The sequence below is a fragment of the Macaca thibetana genome, chromosome 14, assembly GCF_024542745.1.
Source record: "Macaca thibetana thibetana isolate TM-01 chromosome 14, ASM2454274v1, whole genome shotgun sequence".
Taxonomy (NCBI): Eukaryota; Metazoa; Chordata; class Mammalia; order Primates; family Cercopithecidae; genus Macaca; species Macaca thibetana.
The window spans coordinates 111,424,501-111,448,442 of NC_065591.1; the positions used below are offsets into that span (position 1 = coordinate 111,424,501).

At 55.7% G+C, this 23,942-nt stretch overlaps 1 protein-coding gene across 1 annotated transcript in view; it reads right to left on the reverse strand.

The window, feature by feature from the left end:
* Positions 1 to 23,942, reverse strand: part of NECTIN1 (nectin cell adhesion molecule 1) — a 68,404-nt gene that overhangs the window by 10,797 nt on the left and 33,665 nt on the right. The window contains exons 2-5 of the mRNA XM_050759384.1: positions 6,673 to 7,032; positions 5,813 to 6,115; positions 5,360 to 5,477; positions 3,383 to 3,534 (exon numbers count right to left, since the gene is read on the reverse strand). Coding sequence (XP_050615341.1) covers positions 3,383 to 3,534; positions 5,360 to 5,477; positions 5,813 to 6,115; positions 6,673 to 7,032 — 933 coding nt within the window. The remainder of the gene's footprint in view (positions 1 to 3,382; positions 3,535 to 5,359; positions 5,478 to 5,812; positions 6,116 to 6,672; positions 7,033 to 23,942) is intronic.

The window sequence follows — 23,942 nt, forward strand, 5'->3', positions numbered from 1 at the left end:
CTCGTGTCAGACCATCAGGCAGAGCCTCAGCAAGCTGGGGGAGAACCGAATCCTCCCAGAGGCACGGATGCAGCTGCCTTCTCAGACCTCCCAACACACTGCCATTCGCCGGCTCAGAGAATGGCACGTTGCCACGGCACAGCCACAGGCTCCCACGTGCACACTCAGCATGCAGACGGAGCCTGCTCACACTGGTTCACATTTACACGCCCAGAGACACATGTCCATACCATGGCTGGACAAGCACACTTGCAGGCTCATACCTGCCTCCCTTCCAGGACACTGGCCTTCAAGGCCCACAACTCTGGGTCTGAAGAACTCCAGGCCTGACGGGCAGACTGTGATCCTCACCCGCAAGGGCTGAGCCTGGGGTTTCACTGGAAATGTGAGTTGGGACAGACGCCCCGCACCCTGGGATGGGAGTGGGGACGGACATCCTACACCCTGGCAGCCTCCCTGCCCTGCTCTTGGGAGTGGCGAGAGGCTGGGTCCCAGCTGGAGAGGCCTGGCCCGTCTCCTCCTGACACCCACAGGGATACAGCCTGCCTCATTTGCTTTTTTCAGTCTGGTCAAGGCTGCACCCTGGGCCTCTCCCCACCTTGTCATTACCCCAGAGGGAGAAGGGAGGGAGCTTCATTTTGTCACCACTGGGCCCACCCTATGAAACTGCTCCTCTGTGTAAGAGCCGCTAAAAGGGGCTTCTCTGGGGCCTGAGCCCACAGAAGCACACACAGATTCTGTTGGGTCCATCTCCTCAGTGCCCCTATCACCACAGCCACAGCCTGGGCCTGTTGTTTCCCACTAGGGACTCACTCATGGTGGCAGCTCCTAACGGGTGTCCTGGTGCCATCCACGCAACCCCCTGAATGCTCAGTCTAACCCACACACCTCACCATGGTGCTTCCTGGCTGAGAGCCCTTCAGAGACTCTCTGTGGCCAACAGAGAGAAGGCCTTGCTTCTTCCTCCCTGCCCACTCTGCTCCAGCCATTTTCCTTCCCATGCTTCCCTGGCCTGGGCGCCCCGCCCTCCAGCCCAGCCTACTCACTCATCTCCCAGCAACCACTCAGTGCTCCCTCCTTGGGGGCCCAGGGCCCCAAGAAGCCGTGCCAAAGCGAGTCCGCGCAGGTGTGCAGTGGCCCAGCACACACGTGTTCTGCACACGCGTGTCCCTTCAGCACACCCCCTGCTGCCCACCTTCTGCCCTGCCCCAGTCACTCCTCCTTTCCCTTTCCAGATGCACCCAGGGCAAAGTTATTACCCGAACGAATGGCCAGAATGAAAAATTAAATTTCCACTTATCCCTCTCGCTCATGCATCCCCTCTGGACCAGTGGGGCTTAGAGCAAGGGCATGGCTGTGCCCTGCAGGGTGGGCTCCCCAGAGAATGTGGCAGGCACTGGCCGACGTGGGATGGAGGGTGGTGAGGTCAGCTGCTGCTTGGAAATTGCCTGAGAGCACAAGAACACACAGCCCTGAGAAGGCTCAGGCCACCTCCCTGAGTCCTCCGGAGGGGGGTGAGAGTCCCGTCCGAGGGAGGCCAGCCGCTCAGCTCCTGGGCCTATCAATGATTCAGTGAGTGCCATTCGTTCCTCGCTCCTGCCTAACGGGGCTGTCAGCAAGAGCCATGTTGTGTCCCTCTTCCAGCTGGGACCCTAGGTGGCCCGGTCCCCCTGCCCCCAGCCCACACCCCTCACATGTTGATAGCCCACCATCAGGGGAAGGTATCACCGCGCAGTGAGTACTGCATGATCGTAAGAGGCCTGAGACAAGTGTGAGTATCTCCACATTAGAGGTTAGGAAGCCGAGGCTCAGAGAGGTGAAGAACTTGCTCAAGGCCACACAGCTAGGAAGAGCCAGTGTGTGAACACTCAGGCCAGGTCTGTGCTGTCCCCCGTGTGACAGTGCCTCCCTGAGGGGTGGTCATGTTCTCTATGGCCACTCCACATGGAACACAGGCCCTGCCCTTCCCACCTCCCCCTTGACTCCCCCAGTATTTCAGGGCTGGAGCTTGGGTAACCCTGAGGCTCCTCTACTCGTACTTTCCCCGCTGGGGAGAAGTGTGTGACACTAGCCCCTTCTGCCTGCCAACCCATGGGAACTCCCCAGCTTTCCCCAGCCTTTCTCCAACCCTGATGCTCCTCCTCATATGACCAGTCTCAGGGCCGAGGCCAGAGATTGCAGACAACAGCAAGTGGCTCCACACTGCCGCCCCTGGGTGAGAGGTGACAGAACGGCTCTGAGGACAGGTAGGCGCAGACCCTGGACAACTTCACATGGCTCTTTCTGCAACTGTGCCCTAAATGTACCCACAAATGAGGTCTCCCACTCCAGAGACACTGGCTCAGAGCTCACGAATTGTCATGGCTTGCCCAAGCTTTGTGGCCGGAGCCCAGGAACTGCCGACCAGTCTTGTGTGTCCCTGAGCACGTTACTTCCTATATCTCAGTCACAGTGGGACACCACTTACTCTTTTAAGACCCTCTGTCCCTTTGTCACCCTGCAGCTAGCTCAGGTCCACTGTAAAAGACACTCCCCATGTGAAGTTGTGCTGGCAGTTTACCCCTGTGTGGACCTGTTTTGATGCTTCCATTAATAATAATGATAATGATGGAGGTCAGGGTAATAATCATGGAGCATTGGCCATTTATTGACAGACTGATCTGTGCTAGGTACTTGACCTACATCACGTAGAATTCTGACAACAGCCCTTCGAGGCACATCATACTGTCCCCGTTTTACAGATGAGGGTCTGTCCAGGGTCACAGCTGTCTGACATCAAGCCCATGCTCCTTTCATGTCCCAGGTGAAGTCTCTCCTCAGAACATCCTAGCCCTTGTCCTCCCTTTGCCCGGATGGGTAAGTTGACAGAAAGCTGCAGGGAGAGCTCAGTTGCAGGGCACACAAAGCACTATGGCTTTGGGCTACATCTTCGCTTTCTCTCCAGTCTCCCTGCTTGAGGTAAGCCTCACTTTCTGGCTCACGAAGAGGTCCTCGACCACAGGTGCAGACCTTGGAGGAGATGAGCTCCACCTGCAAACCTATCCCCACCACGCCAGCATCCCACCGTGTGTGGTGCTGGCAGATCCACGGGCAGGCTCTGCTGGCCCCCAAAACAGCATTGCTGTAAACAGCGCTTCCTTCTTCCCTCCCGGAGCCTTCCTCCTGCCCCTCTCTGATTGGGGGTCACCGTGACTGTCTCATTTACGCCCTTAAATGAAAGAAAGAGAAAAGCAAAGCAAAACCAATGGCCAGAGCTCAAGGGAGAACTAGAGAAGCCGGAAAAGGAGATAATCTTCCTACAGTGGCACTGCCCGAAGTTGAGGGATGCAGGTGGCGAAGGAACCGTGGGTGCGGAGAGGCTGGGGAGGATGCAGCTTCCTACCTGTGATATTGACCTCCACCTGGCCTGAGCGTGTGCCGATGGGGTTGGTGGCCTCACAGATGTAGGTCCCTGCCAGGCTATAGCTGATGGGTCCCTTGAAGAAGAGGGTTCTGTTCTGGGCCTCCACACCCTTGGGGAGAGAGCCATTCAGCCTGTGGGAATTGGGAGACACGCGTAGGGTTATGACTCTCCAGCCTCAAGAAGAAGCTGTTCCTGGGTCACCCACTTGGCTCCAGGCCCTCTAGACCTTTTGCTGAGCTTGTGTGGTAGGATCTGTCTTGGAAGGAAGAAAAATAATACTAATAATCTCTTTCACTTAGTAGTTTTATATTATTCAGCTTTTCATATTTGATCATAATATGGGAATAGAGGCAGGCTAGGTAGGTGCTGGTCCCACTTAACAGATGAAACCTGAGGTTCAAGGCCAGGCAACCACAGCTGGCAGGCAGCAGCATGGGAGCTGCAGGCAGCAGCATGGGAGCTCCAGCCAAATCTCGGGACTCCTGGTAAAGTGCTCTTTCTAGCTTCCTATTCACGTCTCATGGTTGTTGGTCCTTAGTTTCCTGGGCAGCTGGTTAATAATACAGATGCCAGCCCGGCGTGGTGGTTCACGTCTGTAATCCCAGCACTTTGGAAGGCCAAGATGGTGGGTGGATCATGCGGTCAGGAGTTCGAGACCAGCCTGGCCAATATGGTGAAACCCCGTCTCTACTAAAAGTACAAAAATTAGCTGGGCGTGGTGGTGCACACCTGTAGTCCCAGCTACTTGGGAGGGTGAGGCAGAAGAATTGCTTGAACCTGGGAGGTGGAGGTTGCAGTGAGCCAAGATTGTGCCACCATATTCCAGCCTGGGTGACAGAGTGAAACTCCATCTCAAAATAATAATAATAATAATAATAATAATAATAATAATAATAATACAGATGCCTTGGTTCTAACCCCAGATCTCCTAAAGTAGAACCACTGGGGCAAAAGGCCTGGGCAGGCCACTTGGGTAATGAGATAGGAAGTATGTTCCATTCCACTACTTTGTGTTTTTGTTGGGAATGTCACAGGACTTTTTCACGGGGGAAGTGACTTGCAAATTTGCCAAAGACAAGGGATCTTCTTCCTTCCTCCTGACCCCCGTGGCCACAGAGCTATTCTGTTGAACCTACCAGTTCCTGGGTCCTCAGAGCTGAACCTGGCCAGCAGGCTCTGCCCACTCACACCTTCAGAAGCACTATTTACTCCAGGAAGTGGAGGATCACAGGTGGGGCATACCAGTGCCCTCTGCTCCCCAGAAAAAGAGGACAGACTCCTTCTGGGCAGCTGTCTCCTGGCCACCCATATCAACCTTCTCCTTGGTTCCCCACATTCCTGTCTTTGTGTGTGTTCCATCCAGCTCTTCTCTGGGAAGAGCCTTGGCCCCAGCTGTCTGAGCCGGCTGGAGGGGAGACAGGACCCTTCAAGGTCAAGGCGAAGACCATGAGGCCAAGAAGGGGATGGCGGGCTGCAGGGCACGTGCTCCATGAGCACAGGCGTTCTGGGCTGGCTGCTGCCTCCTCCCCAAGAATCTGGGGGTGCCAGAGAGAAGGCATAGGAACAAAGAAAGAGCTGAGATGCTCCAGAACACCGGCCTCCCGGGGGACACCTCGATAAAAATAAATACTGGGGGGTTGGGGTTGGAGTGACTCAGGCTGAATCACCAAAGGAAAATGACAGAACTCTTTATTAGGAAGAGAGAGGGAAGCAGATCACAAGGGAAACCCCTCTGGCAGAATGGCTTGTTCCACTGACCCTGACACTGTCACACACGGACGTAATGTATATGTGTGTGTTGGCGGTGGGGGTTTCTCTCATGGCCCCGCTTCTCACTGAGCCCAGACCCTAATTTCTTTCCTGTCTAAGGCTCCTGGAGGTAGGGTGGTTGCCCCCCATCACCCGCGGTCCAGCCAGCCGTCTTCCAAGGTGACTGGCCAGCCCTGCAGCACTTACGTGGTCCAGTGGTACTCAGTGGCTGGGGGGTTAGCGTCAGCTTTGCAGGTGAGCTTCACATCCATCCGCTGCAGGTACCAGTTGCCATCAAACCCCTCAATGGTTACCTCGGGCTCATCTGTGGGGCAAGGGATGTTTGAAGAGGGTGAAGTCAGGAGAGGGGGACTTACAACAAGGGAGCTTCAGCCAGGAAGGGATGGAAGGAGCAGTGGCATGGAAACAGCCAGGAGAGAGGGAAGTGTGGGAGGGAGGGTGGCGATCAGAGAGCCCTGGAGTGGAAACAGGAAGGGGACACGGAAGGAGGAGAGAAAATGAACAAAGGGAGGAGATGGGGGAGACAGGAGGGGAGAAGAAAGTACTCCCAGAAAGAGAAAGGGAGGAGAAAGGAGAGGAAGAGGGAGGAGGGACAGTGGCGCCCACCCCAGGAGGCCCCTGGCAGCCAGCCCTGCTCACACTGCACATTGAGAGTGAGGCTTTCCTTGAAGCGGTCCATGTGGTAGTTGACGATGCAGGCCAAGGACTGCTGGTGGGCTTCCCTGCTGGGCACCAGGCGGTAGCGGCTAATGACCGTCACCGTGCCGTTGGGGTTCCGGATCTCTTGATACTCTGCCTCGCCTTTTAGCCGAGTTTCCCAAGATACCACACTGGGAGGCTTCCCATTGGCTGAGGTACAGGTGGCCACCAGGACCTTGTCATCCTGCCCCTTCTTGGCTCGAAGCACTGCCTGGGTACCCTCTATCCAGTTGGTGGGTTTGGCTGTGAGGAAGCAGAGAGAGTGATGGGACTAGCTCTGTTGACTCGTCCAAGACGCACTGGCCAAAAGTGTGTGGTGTCCATCAGGCCTTGTCTTCAGGTCCCCTTGGCCATCCCTGCCTCTCAGCTGTGCTGCATCAAAGCCTGTCCCAGAACCTCTTGCAGGAAGTTCATCTTGTCTAATGTTATGTCCTCTCTGTCCTACTAGTCATATCCTCGTCATCGAGCTTAGGTCTCCTGGAGTCCCGGCATGTCTAAGGCAAGCAGTGCAGGTGGCTCCTTTCCTTACTGTGGTGTCTGATGGTGCTGCCTGCACAGTGCCTTGTGGGCTTCAACCTGAAGAACGACGTTCCCCGCTGTCTAGAGCTAAGCCCCTGCCCCTAATCCCTAGTGAATCATGGTGTGGCCTGGCTAGAAGGGACTGGAAGCCTCATGCCTGGAATGATGGGAGCATGCCCACCCAAGGGGGATGTCTGGGGTCACTGAGGCATCCTGAGGATGGCCATGCCCCAAGGTAACAGGCCTCTGGATGAACAGCGAGGGGGCCCAGGGCAGCTTACCCATCACCGTGAGATTGAGCTGGCTTTCCCGATTGCCCGTAGGGAAGGTAGCAAACTCGCAGATGTAGACACCCTCATCCTCCAGCTCCAGGCGGGAGAGGCGGATGGTGCCATCGGTGAAGGAGGGCCGCAGGAATTCCACGCGCTCGCGGTAGGGAGCCAGCACGGACACGCCCATGGATGGGTTGTAGATGGCCACGTTCTGCTTGGAGCCGTTGGTGGCTTGGGTGATCTTCTGCCACGTGACCTGGGTGATCTTCACGCTTGGCAGCGGGTTGGCAAAGCTGCAGTGCAGAACCACGTCTGTGCCGATGAAGCCATACATGGAGTCGTTCACCTGGACCACCTGGGAGTGGGCGCCTGGCCAGGAGGACGGCAGAAAGTGGTCAGTGTCAGGCGTAGCCTCCCCCCACCCACACAGTTCCCTGTGCTCTGGTCTTGTCTTTTATAGCAGTCATTATTGTTTTTATTCTGATTGTAAAAATATTAATTACTTGTTATAAAAACACTCTAGGCAACACTGAAAAATCATGAGAAGAAAGTGACAACATCCCATGATCCTTCTGCTCAGGATAATCTTGAAGGATCTATCTTCTTTTACTTTATATCTGTGTATACCCACATAACCATCTATCTATTTTAAAAAGTCAGAATCATGCTGTACATATTATCCCATAAGCTGCTTTTTCCCTTAGTGATAGATTATAAACATCACTCTGTGTTAGTAAACATATGTCTGCACCTTCATTTTTGGTTGCTTTTCGAGCAAAGCCCCAGCCTGGGAGCCATGCACCGACTGCTTTGCCTTCCTGGGCCTTGGTCTCCTCCTCTGTTAAGTGGGGCAGAGAATCCAGTCCTCTCTACCTCACAAGGTTACTGGGGGAACCAAATGGCGTGATGGATGAGAAGGTGCGTCAGAAGCAGGAGGCTCTGGGTGAGCTCGAAGGCCCACGGTGACTGTCATCATGGCCACCCTGCTGTCTTCTCCCACACAGCTGAATCCTCATGCCCTGGTGCACTGGCTGGGCCCCCTTACCCAGCTCGGCAGAGGGAAGTGAGCACTGCATAAGGATAAGGCAGCCTCCACTAGCTCCCCATGGCCTTCAGAGTGAAGTCTAAATGCCTTCTCCTAGCAAGACCTCCTTGCACATGCCTCTTGTCCACCTCTCTCCATCAGCCACACTTTCCCACCGTATCAGACTGGGCCCATCCTCAGAACATGCCACATTCCTGGTTTCCTTCCCTCTTCCTCCCATTTATTCAGCCGCGATTTGCCGAGTGACATATTCCAGGATCTAGTGTGAGCATTTGGGTCATATCAAGGAGCAATTCAGTCCCGGCCTCCATGGAGCACAGAGCCTATCCACCCAATACTCCTAGACTTTTACCCAGGCAGCTCCCTCCACCTAGACGGCCCTTCCCCTTCTCCACCTGTGGACTGCCCCCTGAGGCCACCTCAGGAGCTTCCCTGATCTTCCCCACCAGAGCTAACCTGGCCACCTCTAGCTCGGCTCTTTCCTGCCTTGGAAGGTGGTGGTTACACATCTGACTTCTCTACCAGACTGTGAACTCCTCCAAGGGCAGGGTCTGTCCTTTCCATCTCTGTATCCCCAGTGCCCAGCGCAGCACCTGGCACATGGTAGATGCTAGTAAATACTTGTTACTACACAAATCGCAATGGAAGTAAAAAGAGCAGACATTTGCAAGAAGGAGGGAGTGAAATTCCCTCCACTCTCCACATGGGTTATGTTATCCCCTTTAGAATGTCCTTTGTTTAGGCTTCCTTACCCCTGAACTTGGCTCAGCTCCATTAACGTGGGGCAGCTGTCCCCAGCACTAGGCTGTACCCTCCAGCTCTCTCCTGAGTCCTGCCAACTCCCCACAAGCCGTGTCCTTGCTGTCATTTGTATCCCTCATGTTTTTGTATCCTTACTTCACTCACTTTATTGAGCGTCATCAATAGCATCAATAACACCAGGCCCTGTACTAACCCAAGGCAGGGGGAGGGCCTAAATGACCAAAGGAGTCTGGGATCCAAGAGTGGAAATTTGGGGCTTATGCTCACTCGCCTCCTCGGCATGACGGGGACATTGTTGCAGCACAGGCTCCTCTGAGGGCCCCAAAACCCATGGTCAGTGCAGTAAGTTGCTCCCCTCTCTTCTGCTCGAGAGGCCACGGGCCAGGTCTCTAGGTCACTGCAATATCCCTGGTGCTCAGCATAGAGTAGCTACTCAAGAAATACTTGCTGCATAAGTCTATCTTTGGCTTCACCAAGTCAGGCCCTGCCATGTTCTGAAAGTTTCCCTGAGGTTCCCCCTTCTCTGTGCTGATGCACATCCATGCAGCCCTTCAAGGCCCATCAGGCCTATCCCCAGCCTCGCCCCTCCAGCTGTCCCCTCTGCCAGCCTGTGGGGTGCTTCAGAGCTGATGTTCCCTGGCAGAGGCCCCATGGGCTGGGAATACAATGGGAGAAGCATCCAGCCACGAGTTGGGAGGGCTAGGCGTAGCCTGCCTCTGCCTTTAGCAGGCAGTGGGACCGTGGCCAGTCACTTCCCCTTTCTGAGCCCTATCTTCCTCCTCTGTAAGGCAGTAGGCTGGCCTCCCAAGTCCCAGTGGTCCTCCTGGCCTTAACTGTCTGATGGCAGCCCAGTGCAGCTGTGGCCCCACTCCAGAAACAGTCCCATGGTGAGGTCAGTGGGCCAGACGGCCCAGCACTCTTGCTGACGGGCTAGCTGGCAAGCAGCTAAGCCCTAGGCCCTCTCCAGCAGGATAATTGGGTGCTCCCCACCCCTCCCCCAGCCTGCTGGAGGCTGCCCAGCGGCTGAGATAATGTGGGCATAATTGGGGAACTTGCGCCACACAAAGCCAGGAACAGGAAAAGCCAGTTGGGAGGGCTTGGGCCCCAGGTGAGAGCACAGGGAAGGGGTGTGGGTTCCAGGAGCCATTTCAGGGTTGGTGCCATGCATGGTGGACCCACAAGGGGAAACAGCCCTCTGAGCCCCTGCAATCCTGTCTCCTCTCGTCCCCTGAAGGTGTGGAGGCAGGCAGGGCACAGTCCCTGGGGCACAGGCTGACATTCATTGGCTACATCTTCAGTGGTGACCTCACCGTCAGAGCTGTGTCAATGCCAGGAGGGGAGATGGCTGATAGCGGCCAGGCATGGGGTGGGGAGGGTGCTGAGAGGTGGCCGGGCACCCCAGAGGCCCCCTTACATCTACCAATCCCTCACCAGGCAGGGGCGGCCCTCCCCAAGCCCATGTCTATGTTGGGGTGGAGGTTGCTTTTTTCCCTCCACTGTGGCACTCCCAGAAGCAACCACATGGTGGGGAAGTAAAGGATGTCCCTAGCCTCTCTCTTACTGGGCACCAAGTAGGTGCCCCTAGCCCTGACCCTTTATGCCCTGGTGATGGGCAGGGTGGGGTGGAGAGGGGAGGATCTTTAAGGAGCAGGTACAGACTCACTTTGGCGTTTGCCTCTTTGCCACATCTGACTGTTAACAAGGCCAGGGGAGCGGGGGTGGTGAGCATAAGGCAGCTCTTGGAGTAAGGAGCTTGGGGTCATTAAGGGTGGGGATTGGATCCCAGAGTTCTGGAATTGGGAGGTGCTGGAAGATTTGAAAGGCCTAAAAACTCCACTTCCCCGCTCCAGACTTAGGGTCCGGGAACCTAAGCCTCTTATTAGGGGCTGTCTGCCTTGGTCCAAGGACTCAGGGTTGGGGAGAAGGACTCTCGTTCTTTAGATTGGGAGGTTTTCAGAGGGGAGCAGAGTCCAGGTGTCTCTAACAGGCGGGGTTAGAATGTCAGAGTCAACAGAGGAGCAGGGATCACCACCAGAAAGAAAGAGAAAGAGCTGGATGGGAGCAAGAATCCCGGAACAGGTGGGCCATGAGAAGGCAGGATTGATTAAAGGCAGCCTGCTCCAGGGACAGGCAGAAGAAACAGGGGTTAAAGACTGCACAGCCCCTCTTCTTGCCTGTCCAAGCTTCTCCAGACACTGCAGCCCTGACAATCTGAAAGCTGAGCTGACGTCTCCCACCTTCTGAAGGCTGTTCCGTCACCACCCTTTCAGGCAGCATGGCGGGGCTGTTAAGAGCCAGGCAGTAGGGGTTTGCATCCACCTCTGCCATTGATGAACTGTGCAACCTTGGCCAAATGACTTAACCTCTCTGTAGCTCAGTTTGTACCAAGGTTGCACATCTGCAAAATGGGGATTATAATAGTTAATACCTGCCCTATAAAACGGCTGTAAGGATTAAAAGAGGGAGTCCATGGGAAACTCAGAAAGCAGCACTTAGGACAAATGAAAGGCTCATTAGATGCTAGCTTCCATCATCATCATCACCATCATCTTTCATCTATGAAGCAATAGGGCCTCCCTCCCTGGAACTTCATTCAACAAATATTTGCTGAGCGCCTACTCCATGCTGGACACTGTAGGGAGTGCTACTAGGCACCCTCTTCCAGGACGCCCTTGTGACTGTCATCTCTTCCTACTCAGCTGACAGCTCTATTAATACCCCAATAACATGTAACACTGACCTGTACCCCTTTATCTTCTACTTCCTGGCATATGTGTCTAGCCTGTCTACTGTCTCCCAACCAACTGTAAGCCCCTGCAGGAGATGAAAGGAGCAGGCCTGGCCTTGGGTTGAGCTGACCATGTCACGCCTGACACTGGCAGGGTCAAGGGCTTGGGGAGTTCCCTGCTGACTTTCTCTGATTCCCTAAGCAGTCAGGACTGGTCCACAGAACACATCCTCTTTTCTTCCTTGCAGGTTCCCTCTTACATGAGAAGCAGAGGCTGGCCCAGATGCGGGAACTGGGACCACTAAAATGGTAGCATATTGGAGCTTAATGGACCATGCAATCCATCATTTACAACGATTGGAGGGATTAGGTCACCTGCCCAGGGACACAGAACAGTAGCACCCAGCCCAGTGCTTTCCCACCCTGCCACAAAAACAGACTCTGGCTCAATCTAACTCCCTGGGGCCTCTTTCTGGGTGGTGTCCCTCCTAGAATATAACCTCAGTGACTCCTTTGCCCCTTGTGAGAAATGGCACAAACACCAGCTACAATACTGGTATGGCCACTGCATCTGCAGGTCACCTGACTGGGTGTCAGGTGATAGGTCAGAAACAGGGGCTTTGGGGATCCCAGGGGTGTGTGTGTGTGTGTGGTGGGGGGCACCTGCAGGAGGCTACAATGTGCTGAGCAATAAGAGCCAGAGAGGTGGGGAGTGAAGGGCAGAGGCATCCATAGAACCTGTGCCCTCAGCAGAGGGGCTCTTTTATCCCACAGATATCAAAAGAATCAGTCTTGTTTTTTTTTTTTTTTTTTTTCTGACTTCAAGCACTGCCTATATTGTCCCTGACCACCCTATGAGCTCCAGGATCTGGGACCCATGCCCCTGGGGCTTGTTCTCAAGTGCCTCAGTTTCCCCACTAGAGCTCAGGTTGGGCAGTTCAGGCTGCCTCGCTTCTCAGAAGTGCTGAGCCAGCATGACGGGCCTCAGGCCGGCCCCCTGAGACGTCACAGACCTGCAAACGCCTGAGCTCAGCAACAAAACACAAAGGCTCCTCAGTTGTGGTGGACAAACCTGCTCCCCAAGGCCCTGCCTGCCGTGGAGCTCATCCGCAGGCCAGGGCCACAGGTTCCCACGCAGTGGGGTGTGGCGCACTCCGCTCCCCACATACCCGCTTCCAGCAGTTTCTCTTCCTGCCCTTTTAAATCCCAGACCCCTCTCTTCCTAGCAAAGCAGGCTGGAACTGGGCTCAGGGGTAGGTGAAAGTGGGTACCTAGGTGAGGCGAGGGGGATTCGGGGCTTCCTGGCATGAACCGCTTCTTTTGTACTGGCTGTACCAGCCCACCCCAGCCCCTCCTTTCCTGAGACTCTGCCTGGGGGCCTTGAAGTGGCTGGGCAGAGGCGGCCGACCTGGCCTGGAGTAAAGTGGCGGCACATTGCAGAGAGGGAGTGGGTCTGTGTGCACGTGTGTGTCTAAGGTGGGTGCTGAGCTCCCCCATAAGGGCCTCTATGAAATCGATATTCTTCGGGATGCATTTCTAGGGCTTTCCAGGGATGCTCCCACCGCAGCCCAGGAACTGGCAGAAGGGGACAGGATGTCCGGTGAGAAACCGGCTAAGTGGTAAGTGGGAGTGACTCACCCACTGGGAGGGGCAGGGCCTCCATCTGAAACCCTGCTGAGGCAGCACAGTGACCTAAAGGGTATAGGCCCCCTCCTCCCCATGCAGCCGCTTCCCCGAATGTCAACTCCCAGGGCTGGCCAGCTCCATACCTTCTGAAGTCAAGGCCAGCTCCACCTCGGAGAGAGGCCGACGTGGAGGAGCGTGCGATCAGGACACCCACCCCCTTTCTGGGGTCCCCTCCTTTCACAGGTTTGCCAATCAGTGTCACCTAGACCCCGATCATTCTGTCAGCAAAACCCAGAAGGCAGGGCTCTCACTGAGCTTGTCCTGTCTCACTTCCCCATTAGTCCAGGAGATTCACGGGTGCCCAGTCCTGCCTCCAGACTCCCCTCTACACTCAGGATGGGGAGGAGGGCTCAGCAAGGAAGCAGAAGCAGACCCAGCAGACCCAGTTCTTGTCCTGGTGCTCTAGCCACCTTTCTCTGGGGCTGGGCACAGTCTGGACTTGAGTCCGGCCTGGCCTTGCACTGCTGTTAGTCTAGCATCTCTGTGTCCCCTGCCGCCTGCAGTGCAGAGACTTTGGCTGGTGGGAGGTGCTGATAACATCCCATGAGCCCACAGTCAGGGGCTAACTGCTACCATCCAAGTCAGTGCCTCCGCCTCTCCTTTGGGGTCACAAAAACTGCCGATGTTTTCCTCTTGCCTGATGATCCCCCAACTCCCCACATTGAGCTGTTTAATGATGGGCTGTGGGGCTGGAGCCCGGCACCTTGGGCGGGAGAGCACAGTGTGTGGGAGACGAGGGGGCGCGGCAACCTGGGAAAAGCCCTGAGAGAAGGAGCCAGCGCAGGAGCCCAGGATCTTCCAGACAGGCCAAGCTGGCCAGGCTCTGCTTCCCTGGCAGTACAGAAGCCCGGGACGGCAGCAGTGATGGCGGTGCTCTGGCAAGTCCCGCCTCCCTCCAGCAGGACAGGCTGGGGGACAGAGATGAGTCAGGGAGCTGAGTTTTGCCTTCTCCCACCAGGTGGCTGAGGACACTTGGACTCTGTCCTGCAGGCCTGTTTCATGCTGGCTGCCCCATCCCCACCGCCCATCATGGGGCTGGTCCTGAGCCAGCCTCTGACTCCATTGTGGCACCCCAGGAACACAGAGCCTCTCTCGGCCCTGCCCGCCTCTAGTCTTCAAGGCATCCTCTTGGACCATTCTCCTGTACCTGCCACCTTTGCTCTGCTCACCTGGACGTTGGGAGAGGTGGGCTCTGGTCCCCACTACTTGGTCACTGTTTTTCTATATGGCCTTGCATAGGGTAGTTTCCTTTGCTGTAAAATGGGAGTATTGGCTCTGATTACCTTGGGGGACTGCACTTTGGACATGACCTGTCCAGCTCTCTCTGACCCAGCTGTGCCTTTGCCTTGGATTAACTTCTGGAGACCTATCTACCAAGTGGCTGCTCTGCCTCTGTACACTGCCCAGCTCTTTCAGGAAGACCTCCCAGGTTAAGTGGAATGCCAGGAAAATCCAGGCCACAGCGTGGCAAAGCTGGAGCACACAGGAGCTCTCCAACAGTCAAGTCTTACTGATGCCAGCTCCTCAACAGCTTTTGAATTCTTCTTGATTTTCCAGTCCCACTGGTCTCGATTCAGACTTCCTAAGCCCCCTCCCGCTAGTGCATACCTCCCTCCACCTCACCTCCGGCAGTCTCCCTTTCTTATTTTTTCAATATTCCTGGGCTGAGTCTTTGCACTAGCCCTTCCCTTTGAACCTTAGCACCTGCCATCTCATGCCTCCCTCCATTTCCCCAAGGCTTGCCCCTTGTCCAGGCCAACATCATCCCTTCCCTAGTCCACTCTGCATCACGCTAAGTCTACAGTCTCCTGCCTCCAGCTGTGCCCTGTAAGTCCTTCACTCAGCTGCCAGAGCGATCTCTGTAAAATGCAAATCAGTTACTACTTCAGACCCTCCCATGGTATCCTGCAGCCCTCAGGATGAAGGTTTTCTGGGCTCTAGACCCTATCATGGGCATCCCCATCCTCCAGCCACTTCCTCTCCCAACTTTCTCTCTCTTCCTTGCCACACTGAACAATCCTGTTGGTTTAGGTTGCTGCCTCGGCTAAAACTGCACCACTCCCCCGTTACCTGCGCAAGTCCTTTTCATTCCTCCCTGAGTCACCTTAGAGTTGACTTTCAAGGGGGAGGCTTCCCAGAGCCCTCCTCTTCCTACCATCATGGATTGGGTGTTCCTGCACCCCCAGGGTCCCAGTATCTCAGCGTGCACCTGTCACAGTGTTTCTCCTACTGAGTTTGGAAAAGGCCAGGACTTCAATCAACCCAGTGCCTGGCACATGGGAAATGCAGGGGGCTCAAGTGGCAGGTGGGAAAGGCTGTGAGCAGCTGGGGGCCCGAGCCAGGGTTAGCCATTTCTCAGGTCTGACTGCAGCTTCCTGGAAACTGTACATTATGCAAAAGGCAGGAATGGAGAGTGAAGCCTCACACCTGCATGGAAGGGAAGCAGGTCAGGGTCTGAATCTTCTTCCTTGACTGAAAGCAGGAAGCCATGTCCCAACAGGGGGAAGGTTGGCCCGATCCCTTGCCCACCTCCAATCCCATGTCTTCTGCTTGCTTCCCTGAGACATTTCTCAATTCCTTTCCTCTCTCCTCTGCCCCAGTTCCCAGCACCTAGGCCCTCTTCCTTCCTCATGCCAGACCATAAGGTGACAAACATTTTTCTCACCCAAGCAAACTGCATCCCTGAAGCCCTGCTCTGGAGATCTTAGCCTTGTTTGTGTCTGCACTCCCCGGTTCATCGCCCCTCCCACCACTGCTGGGGCTTCTGCTGTCCCAGCCTTTCATGGTCTGGCCAACCTGGAACCCCCTGGCTCTGAGGCCAAGATTCAGGCAGGTTCCATTGTCTGTCGCTGATGCCAACCCTCTCCACCCCAGCTGCAGCAAACGACACTGTCTTGTAGCAGACACGGCAGCCTGGATTTCCCTCGGCAAGTGTGCATTTTTAATGACACATTTTGGGGAGTGTAGGCAGCAGCCTCTTTGGAAGGCTAGTGTGGGGGTGGGAAAGGCGGGGGGCTGCCGAGAAAGCAGAGGGAGAATTCCCTAGGCTTCCCCGGAGAATCTCTTAAAAGCTCAGTATTGACATCTGCATTGTCTCAGCCCTGCAGGCTTCATGCTGATGTTCAACACCTGTTTGGAAGCAGAGGGTTCTCGATCTGCCTCATCCCAGGAAGGGCCTGTGGAACCACCCCAGTGCCCAACCCTCTCGATGCCCTGTCCAGCTATGGGCAGCTGCCTGCTTGGATGTCTGTGGGGGTGAGTGGAAGGCAGTGGGGGAAGGTATACAATGCCTACCTGCAGGGAACGTTCATTCTAATAGGGATGGGGTGGGAGCTCTAGGGATTGTGTAGAAGGCCCAACAGAGGAGAGATTAAGAGGAACACGGGTGGGGGTGTAGAAAGTAATCTGTGAGCTCTGACTTTGAATTCAGATAGACCTGGGTTTGTGTCTGCTGCATTTTAGCTGGTTGACTTCGAGAAAGGTGCATTAATCTCTCCATGCCTCAGTTTCCTCATGTATAAAATGGGGCCAATAATAGCACTATCTCCTAGGGCTGATTTGAGGATCCAATGAAATAATTCAGTTATGCTCTTGGCATAGTGCTTGGCCCATGCTACACAAGCAGTTGTATTATTCGCTAGGAGAAAGAACCTACCTAGAAATCACATGCGCTGGTTCCCTGATTCCCATCCCAGCTCTAAGCCCACCCTGTGATCCTGAGCAGGCCCCTGCAGTGATGAGGCTACGCCCCCAGGGCACGAATGACCTCTGCACTAATGACATTTTGCAGGGGAGACTGTCCTGTTGTGGAGGCTGTCCTGTGTGTTGCAGAAGCTTAGCAAGATCCCTGGCCTCTACCCAAGTGCACCCCCTCCACTTGTGATGACAAAATAACCACAGACGCCGCATCTCCCATGGCAGGCAAAATCATCCCCAGGTAAGACCACTGGCCTAGAGGAAGGGAGTAAAGCTCAGGCAGGGATGGTGGAGCTCACGATGAACATGCAGGGCTGGCTGTGGCAAGCTGGTGCAGAGAGGAGTGGGAAACATAGTTGGGGGGCACTCTGGTGGGGAATTGCCCTTGTTTGTCCAGGGACAGAGGGTCCAGAGGTGGCTGGGAACAGGGGTGTAGGTCTTCCTGTCTGGAGAGCCTGGACTCTGTAGGAGGGGCAGCGAGTTGTGTTTGGGGGAGACAGGTAGAGAGAACAGGGCCCTCTGGGGAGCTGGCTGTCAGAATATGGGTTATAGAGTGGAATGCGTGTCCTCAGAGGATGCAAGAGGGTAGACAGGGGCAGCGAGGGGAGGGACACAGGGGACACGCAGTGGGTGTTGTGAGCACCTTTAGACGGGGAGGAGAGGGAGGCTACCAAGGTAGGGGCTGGGCTGGGTTTCTAAGAGCTGAAACAAAGTCAGGCAGCGTCTTCCTTCGGCTGGTAAAATGCTATCATTTTGGAAGGATTTTCACCTCATTTGGTTCCTGCTTAAGTGAAATCCACAACATGTGTTCTGTGCATTAGTGGAGTGTTTGTGCTTAATTAGTGGCAAATTCTTTCATATTAAAGTCATTAAGTTTTGCTGTTTGCGCTCCTCACCCTGGGCCTGGTTCTCCTGGCTTTTCTTTGAACACAGGAGGGCCTGATTGCAGACTTGCATGTGGTTCCAGCCTCGCAGCCTCAGGAGCAGCACACACATGTGCACGCACACCTTCCCTGTGGCATTCGGACCCTACAGCACCAGCCCTTGAGCCCGTCCCACCCAGGGCTGGCATCTGGCACTCCCAGCACTTCCATCCATGCCCCAGGCACCTCCTGCTCCCAGGCCAGGCTTTGGAGTCAGAATTCTGCCTGCCCAGAGGCACTCTGCTGTGGGAGGGAGCTGTAAAGTGAGGGACTACTGGTTCAGGCTTCAGGGTGTGGGGGGGCCCTGCTGCTGAAGGGGCAATGAGAAGGCAACCTGACTGTTCAGAAGGTTGGCCCCGCACATTCCAACCAGGCAGCAGGACTAGGAGCTCTGTGCACACTGCCAGAGCAGCAGGTGGGGGGCCACTGGAGTGACATTGGGACGGAGGGCTCTCGACCCCATCCCCTCAAGAAGGCCTTGGTCTCACCAATCCCCACTGCAGTGACCCCTGAGATAATACTTTGTAGCCACAGCACAGTGGTGACCTTGAACTCTTGGACAGTGAGTGGGGAATCAGTGACCAGAGCCCCAGAGCAATCTCTTCCCTCCACCTGCTTCCAAAGCCGCTTGAGAAGAAGGAAGGATCTGCATAGGCACCAAACTTGCTGTTTCATTTCTGGGCAGAACTCACCGGTCTGGACCCAATGAGGGATACTGTGCTCAGATTGCACACGAGGTCTGGGTTAGACGTAACATTCCCAGGTGTGGCTGGGCCTTCTGCTGAGCCTTCCCTGTACGGATGATCCGAGAACTGCACCAGGCCTTGGCACAAGGTGCTCAGGGCCTCTTCTATACCTGGACTTAGGCGGTGCCAGGAAAGGGAGCTGTGATGCTGGAGGAGACAGCGGGAGCTCCTCTCCTCACAGCCCCTCCTTGGTGAAACTTCACCCTGTAGGGTCTCAGGTGGCACAACCATGGACTGAGACCCCAGCAGGCCAGCCTCTCTTTCCATGTCTCCCAGCTCAGGGGTGTCTCCATCCAAAAAAAACCCAAAAAAACCCAACAAACCCTTCCTTGCTTCCTTGCCGCCCCACGAGCTCTGCTCCTGGATCAGGGATCTCAGAGCTAGGGGGTAGCAGTCTTTATCTGATGCACTTCAATGACCAGGGTCTGGGGCCAGAAAAAAAGGGGGGATGGGAAACAGAACTGAAAGGCTTAAAAAGTCGAGTTTTCTCTTGACTTCTTCAGCTAGTGTGTCCCCAGGAACCCCCACCAAAGGGTCTCCGGCAGGACTACTGGAGGTGGGCCAGAGGGCGGGTCCCCCAGGCACCAGCAGATCAGGGCCTCAGGACTGCTGGGGTAAGAGGAGGTAAAACTGCTGGCCCTGTGTTCCCTCGGCGGATGAGAGGACCCAAACCCCACAGAGGGGAGACCAGCCCACGCCCAGATGTTCAGGCTTATGTCTGAGTAGCATCTGGGTGGGGCCTGGGGTGAGGAGGGTCCACATCACAGGATGCAACAGAGGTGGGGGAACTCGGGGACCGGGGCAGGGACTCTGGGTGGCCCTTCCATCATTGCAGAAGCCACTCACTTTTCACGCCACTCCCCACCTCAACCTACGTTCCGGCTCAGCTACCACCCCAACCCCGATTCTCTCTCCTGGCCAAGGGTCCTGTGAAAATGAGCAGTTATCCTCCAAACATAAGCAATGACCTTTTGTTCAGCTAGCACTGGGCCTCCCAAACTCATCCACCCTCTCTGAGGACACCAGCCTGAGCTGGAATACCCCAACTCAACGTACTTGCCCCAGTGTTAACCACTGAAAGCATTCCCCCCAACCACCGACAGAAATCCCAAGAGTAGCCCCCGCCCAGGTCTCAACATCAGTGCCAACCTAGACCACAACACAAACCCGGGTCATGACCCCAACCCGAGTGTTAACCTCTTCCCGGTTTAACCACGGAACGAAGCAAACTCCAAGCATGGCCCGCAGTGCAGCAGCCGGCCTGAGCGCAGCTCCTCTGGAGCTCCAGGTCTAAACTCAGCCCCAGCTTGGGGTCACCCCGGAGGGCAGGCAGCCACGGCCCACAGTTTTCTTTCCACCTGAGAGTCCCCCATCTTGGGTGGGCAGAGAAAGTGGGGTCTTCAAAAAGTCATGACATGGGGTTTTTGGGAGAGGCCAGCCGAGCTGAAGGCTGCCCTGTGGGTGTTCTGCCTGCAGGGGGCACGGTGCTGTCTGCTCTCTGCCTTGCTCTCACCCCGCCACAGCAGGGCCTGTGGGCACGTCCAGATCCCTGGGCTGTCCCTTTCCCCAGTGCCCAGAAGGCTGAATGGGCGGTGGGAAGGCAGAGGCTTCCTCGTTTTTCTTGGTGCTAATGTCAGCCTTGGCACTTAACTAGCAGTAGAAGCTATGAACAAGCCTTCTAACTTTCCCGAAACCCAGCCTTTGCACCTGTAAATGGCCCGAAGCACATCCACCCCATTCGGTTGGAGGGAGAACTCCTGTATAAAATGACCTCCCCAGTCCCAGGAGTCTTCTGGGAGCCCTCCTGCCTGGCCTGCCCCGCTCCCAGCTCCCGGCTGTCATCCTCCCTTCCTCCCTCTTTCTCGGCAGCACTGAAATCATCACTTGGCAAAATGCTGAGGGGAGCACATCCCTCTGCCGCCGCGGCCTGTCTTCTTCCTGCCCTGCCAGGCAGGGGCATGTGGGGTGAGGGGCCTGAGAGGCAGAAGGTAGAAGCTCTGAGCTTGGCCACATGTCCCCAGCTCCACCTGCTCCCTCCCAGCATCCCCCGTGGTGTCAGAGTTTCGAGAGTGGGGTCTTTCCCATCCTTCCCCCGCCCGACCATCCCTCTGCCCAACACGAATCTATCAGGAGCCTCGCCCAGCCCCGCTTCCAGCTCAGACTTGTCGGGGTTTCAGGAGTCACTGGGTAGGGGCTGGCGTGCCAGGGCCTGCTCCGCATCCTGCCTCACGGAGGAGCCAGCACGTAGGCTTGGGGCTCGCGCCCAGCTGCGGATGCAGCTCAGCCTCGGTGGCCACCTGCTTCCCTTCCCTTCCCTCCTTCCATTCCCATGCCCTCTTGGCTCTGCGCAGAGAGGCCCCTGAAAGCCCAGGAGTGGCTTGTGGCAGTGATGTGTGTGTGTGTGTGTGTGTGTGTGTGACAGGGGTGGGAAGTGGACCCCATGTTTGCCACATCTGGGAAGAGTGCTGCCTGCCTCCTTCGGCCACCCCAAGGTTGGGCCCATCCCCCTTAGCAGCAGCAGAAGCTGGGGCTCAAGTGCTCCCCTTCTTCCCTCCCTGGGAGAAAAAGTACGAAAGGGTCAGGTTGCCTGCCAGGACCCTCCCAAAGGATGGCAAAAACAGTTAACACGTGCACTGCTGATCTGTGCCAGGCCGGGGGCTGGGTATTTACATACATTAATTCACTTACTCCTTACAACACCCCAGGAGCGAGATTGTCCCCGTCTTAGAGATGAGGAAACTCAGGGAGGTCAAGTCATCTGCCCACGGTCACGCAGTCTGCAAGGCTGATTCTGATCGGGGCAGTCTGTCTCCACAGGTGATGTTCTTCACCACACTCGTGGCTCCATGGCCTCCCTTTCTCCCCTTCCTGGGGAAAAGAGTGGCCAGCACCCTCTGAACCAGACCTGGGTGAGCAGCCCCTGTCTGCTGGCAGTGCTGGCCTAAGGCTGACGATGGGGCTGCTGGGAGCTCCTTGTAGAGAGGGCAGGCACCATCCCCCCGCCCCTGCCTGTCCTCCTTCACTCTGGGGGAGGCTGAGCTGACACCTCCACCTCCCCCAGGACTACAGGGGCTAGCAATCCCGGCAGCCCAGCACAAGGATATGACTGAAGACTCCAGACATGAAAAGCCCCCATTCTTCCCCTGTTCCCCTTCCCTCCTCATCCCAGAGCTCAGACACTTGACTTTCAGTCCAAACCCTGCCACTCTCGGGGTGTGTGTCTCTCTGTCTGCCCCTCAGCTCCTCCACCTGTGAAACCTGGAGGTGGCACCTGTACCCATTGCCTCCTGGGGCTGTGGGGTGGTGAGGGCCAAGTGAAAAAGGAATGCTGAGCGCCTCTGAAAACTAAAGGGTGAATGACAGTCTGCAGGTATCAAGTACCTGTGATGTCATCCATTTACATGTAAAATCTCATTTAATCTTCACAACTACCCCAGGTGGGGAGTCCCCTCAGCCTCGGGCCAAGAGAGGAGAGTGACTGCCAAGCTCTGTCCTTTCCCAAGGCCCAGGAATGGAAGGTGCTGTTATTCTTTTCCTCGTTTTTCACTCAGCCCCTCCCACTCTGGGCCATGACCACCATGAAGCCCAGGAAGTGGCAGCAGGTGCTTGTGAAGAGTCAGCAGAGGCTCCTCACACCCCTCCCTGAGTTGGGGCACTGGGGTCCTGGGAGGCCCAGCTCAGCCTCCAAGACAAGTGGGGGGCTCTGACACACCTCTAATGTTGGATGGTGAAGCTGGGTTTCCTCAGCCGAGGCTGCTGGGATAGCACACCAAATTAGCTTAATGAGTGAGGCCCAGCTTTAACAGGGGCCCTCCGTGTTGCAGCGCCGACTCCTGCTTTCATTTTTAATGCTGGGAAAGGGTGGGTTTTCTTTTTCTCTCTGCCCCGTGCATTTTCACCCTGGCTAATGACTCCTCACTCAGAAAGGCCCCTACCACTGCTAATTAGATTTAATTACTGGGGTAATTAATGATCTGATTGGAAAACTAAAACATTGTGGGTGAATTTTGTGTATAAATAGGAAAGTCAAAGGGACAGGGAACTCAGGCTGAGACCAGTCTGGGGCGGGAGGAAAGACCAGGCTGAGCATCGGTCAGCTGGCAGCTCTGAGACAGGGACCGTCTGCTCTCGGCGCCCCATTCACAGAGGGGAAAATGGAGGGGCAGAGAAGGGGAACTCTTCCAAGGCTGCCAAGAAGTTGGTGGGAATCAGGGGAAGCAGGAGCTGGCAGGGTCAGACCCAGGGAGAAGAGGGGCGGGAAGGGGTGACTTGAGCCTGGATGGCTTGGCGCCATGGTTCGGCTGGCTCAGTAGTGTGATCATGGCCCAGGAGCACCTGGGCAAGAGTTATCAACCGAACACTAGCCCATAGAAATGTACTGTGGTGGCCTCTCTTGTTGTGGTTACAAAGACCCAGTCTCTGGGTCACCAGATAAGCAAATAGCTCAAGCCAGGAGGCAGCCAGGTTTGGCGAGAAAGAGCAGTTGGGAGGCCTGGGTCCCCTGGAAGCTCACTGCCTCTCACTGCAGAAGGTTCTGTCTATTTCCTGCTTGGCTCACAGCCGCCTGCCTTGGCCTGAAGTGATGTGGGCTGGGGAGGGCAGGGTGGGCAAACACATTTGCTCTTTGAATTTGATGGTGACACACCAGTTTTGTATTACTCTGGGGAGGGGAACCCTGGAGGAAGAAATAGCGGGGAGAAGGGGATGGGGATGCTGGTTTGGTCCACGGTCCACTCCAGGGCAGGCCCACAATGATACCTCTGTGCTGAGGGCCTGAACCCCGGTGTCCTGCTGCCCCCCAGGCATCTTGCCCTCCATGTGCACTGAACTCCTCTCTCCAGCTGCTCCTTCAGCCCTCCCCCTCCCAGGGCCCAACCATAGTCACATCAATATAGCCCTTTGACTCTCCTTCTGAAGGTCCAGAATACAGCCCTTCAGCTCCCTCGGCTTCCTGCAACTCCACAGGGAGGTGAGGCTCCTACTGTTTCTTATCTGGAATCACAGTACTGAAAATATCACACCTTTACTGAGCACTCACTGTCTAATGGGTATTACGTTAGGTAATCCGTCTCCCTAGCATGCTGAGAAACTGAGGCTCAGGCTCCTGAAGGGATCTGTCCAAGCCACACTGCTAATAAGTGGATTTAAATACAAATCAGATCTTGTTACACAAGTCCCCAGTCGCTCTCCACTGCCTTGGGGTAAATCTAAACTACTTATCAGGCCTTCACAATCTGTCCCTGCCCATATTCCCATCTCCCTCTCCCACCCCTCCCAGTTCCCTACCCTCCCTACCAGTCCCCGCTGCCAGTGGAAAACTCCTACCCACCCTTCAACACTCAGGTCCCACGCTGCCACCAGCTCTGACCTCAGGTTCCCACAGCACCTGGCTCCTTGCTCAAACAGCTCTCCCTGGCACACAGTGTTGGCTGTGCCATGAAGACAGATGTGCTCACCCCCGACGTCCCAGCACACAGCCTGACGCCCTGGATCCAGGTCTGCTCGATGAACTGCGAGTCAGAGTCAAATCCCAGAGAACATACTCAGGGATGGGGGTGCCTGGTGGCTTCTCAGGTCACTGCAATCTTTTAATCAAGACTTCTTAGGAAGCTGAGTGATCAAAGAAGGACCAGAATCCCTGGTGAGGGCCATGCTTATTTACCAAAATGAGAGTCTCTGTAAGAGAAAGGCTG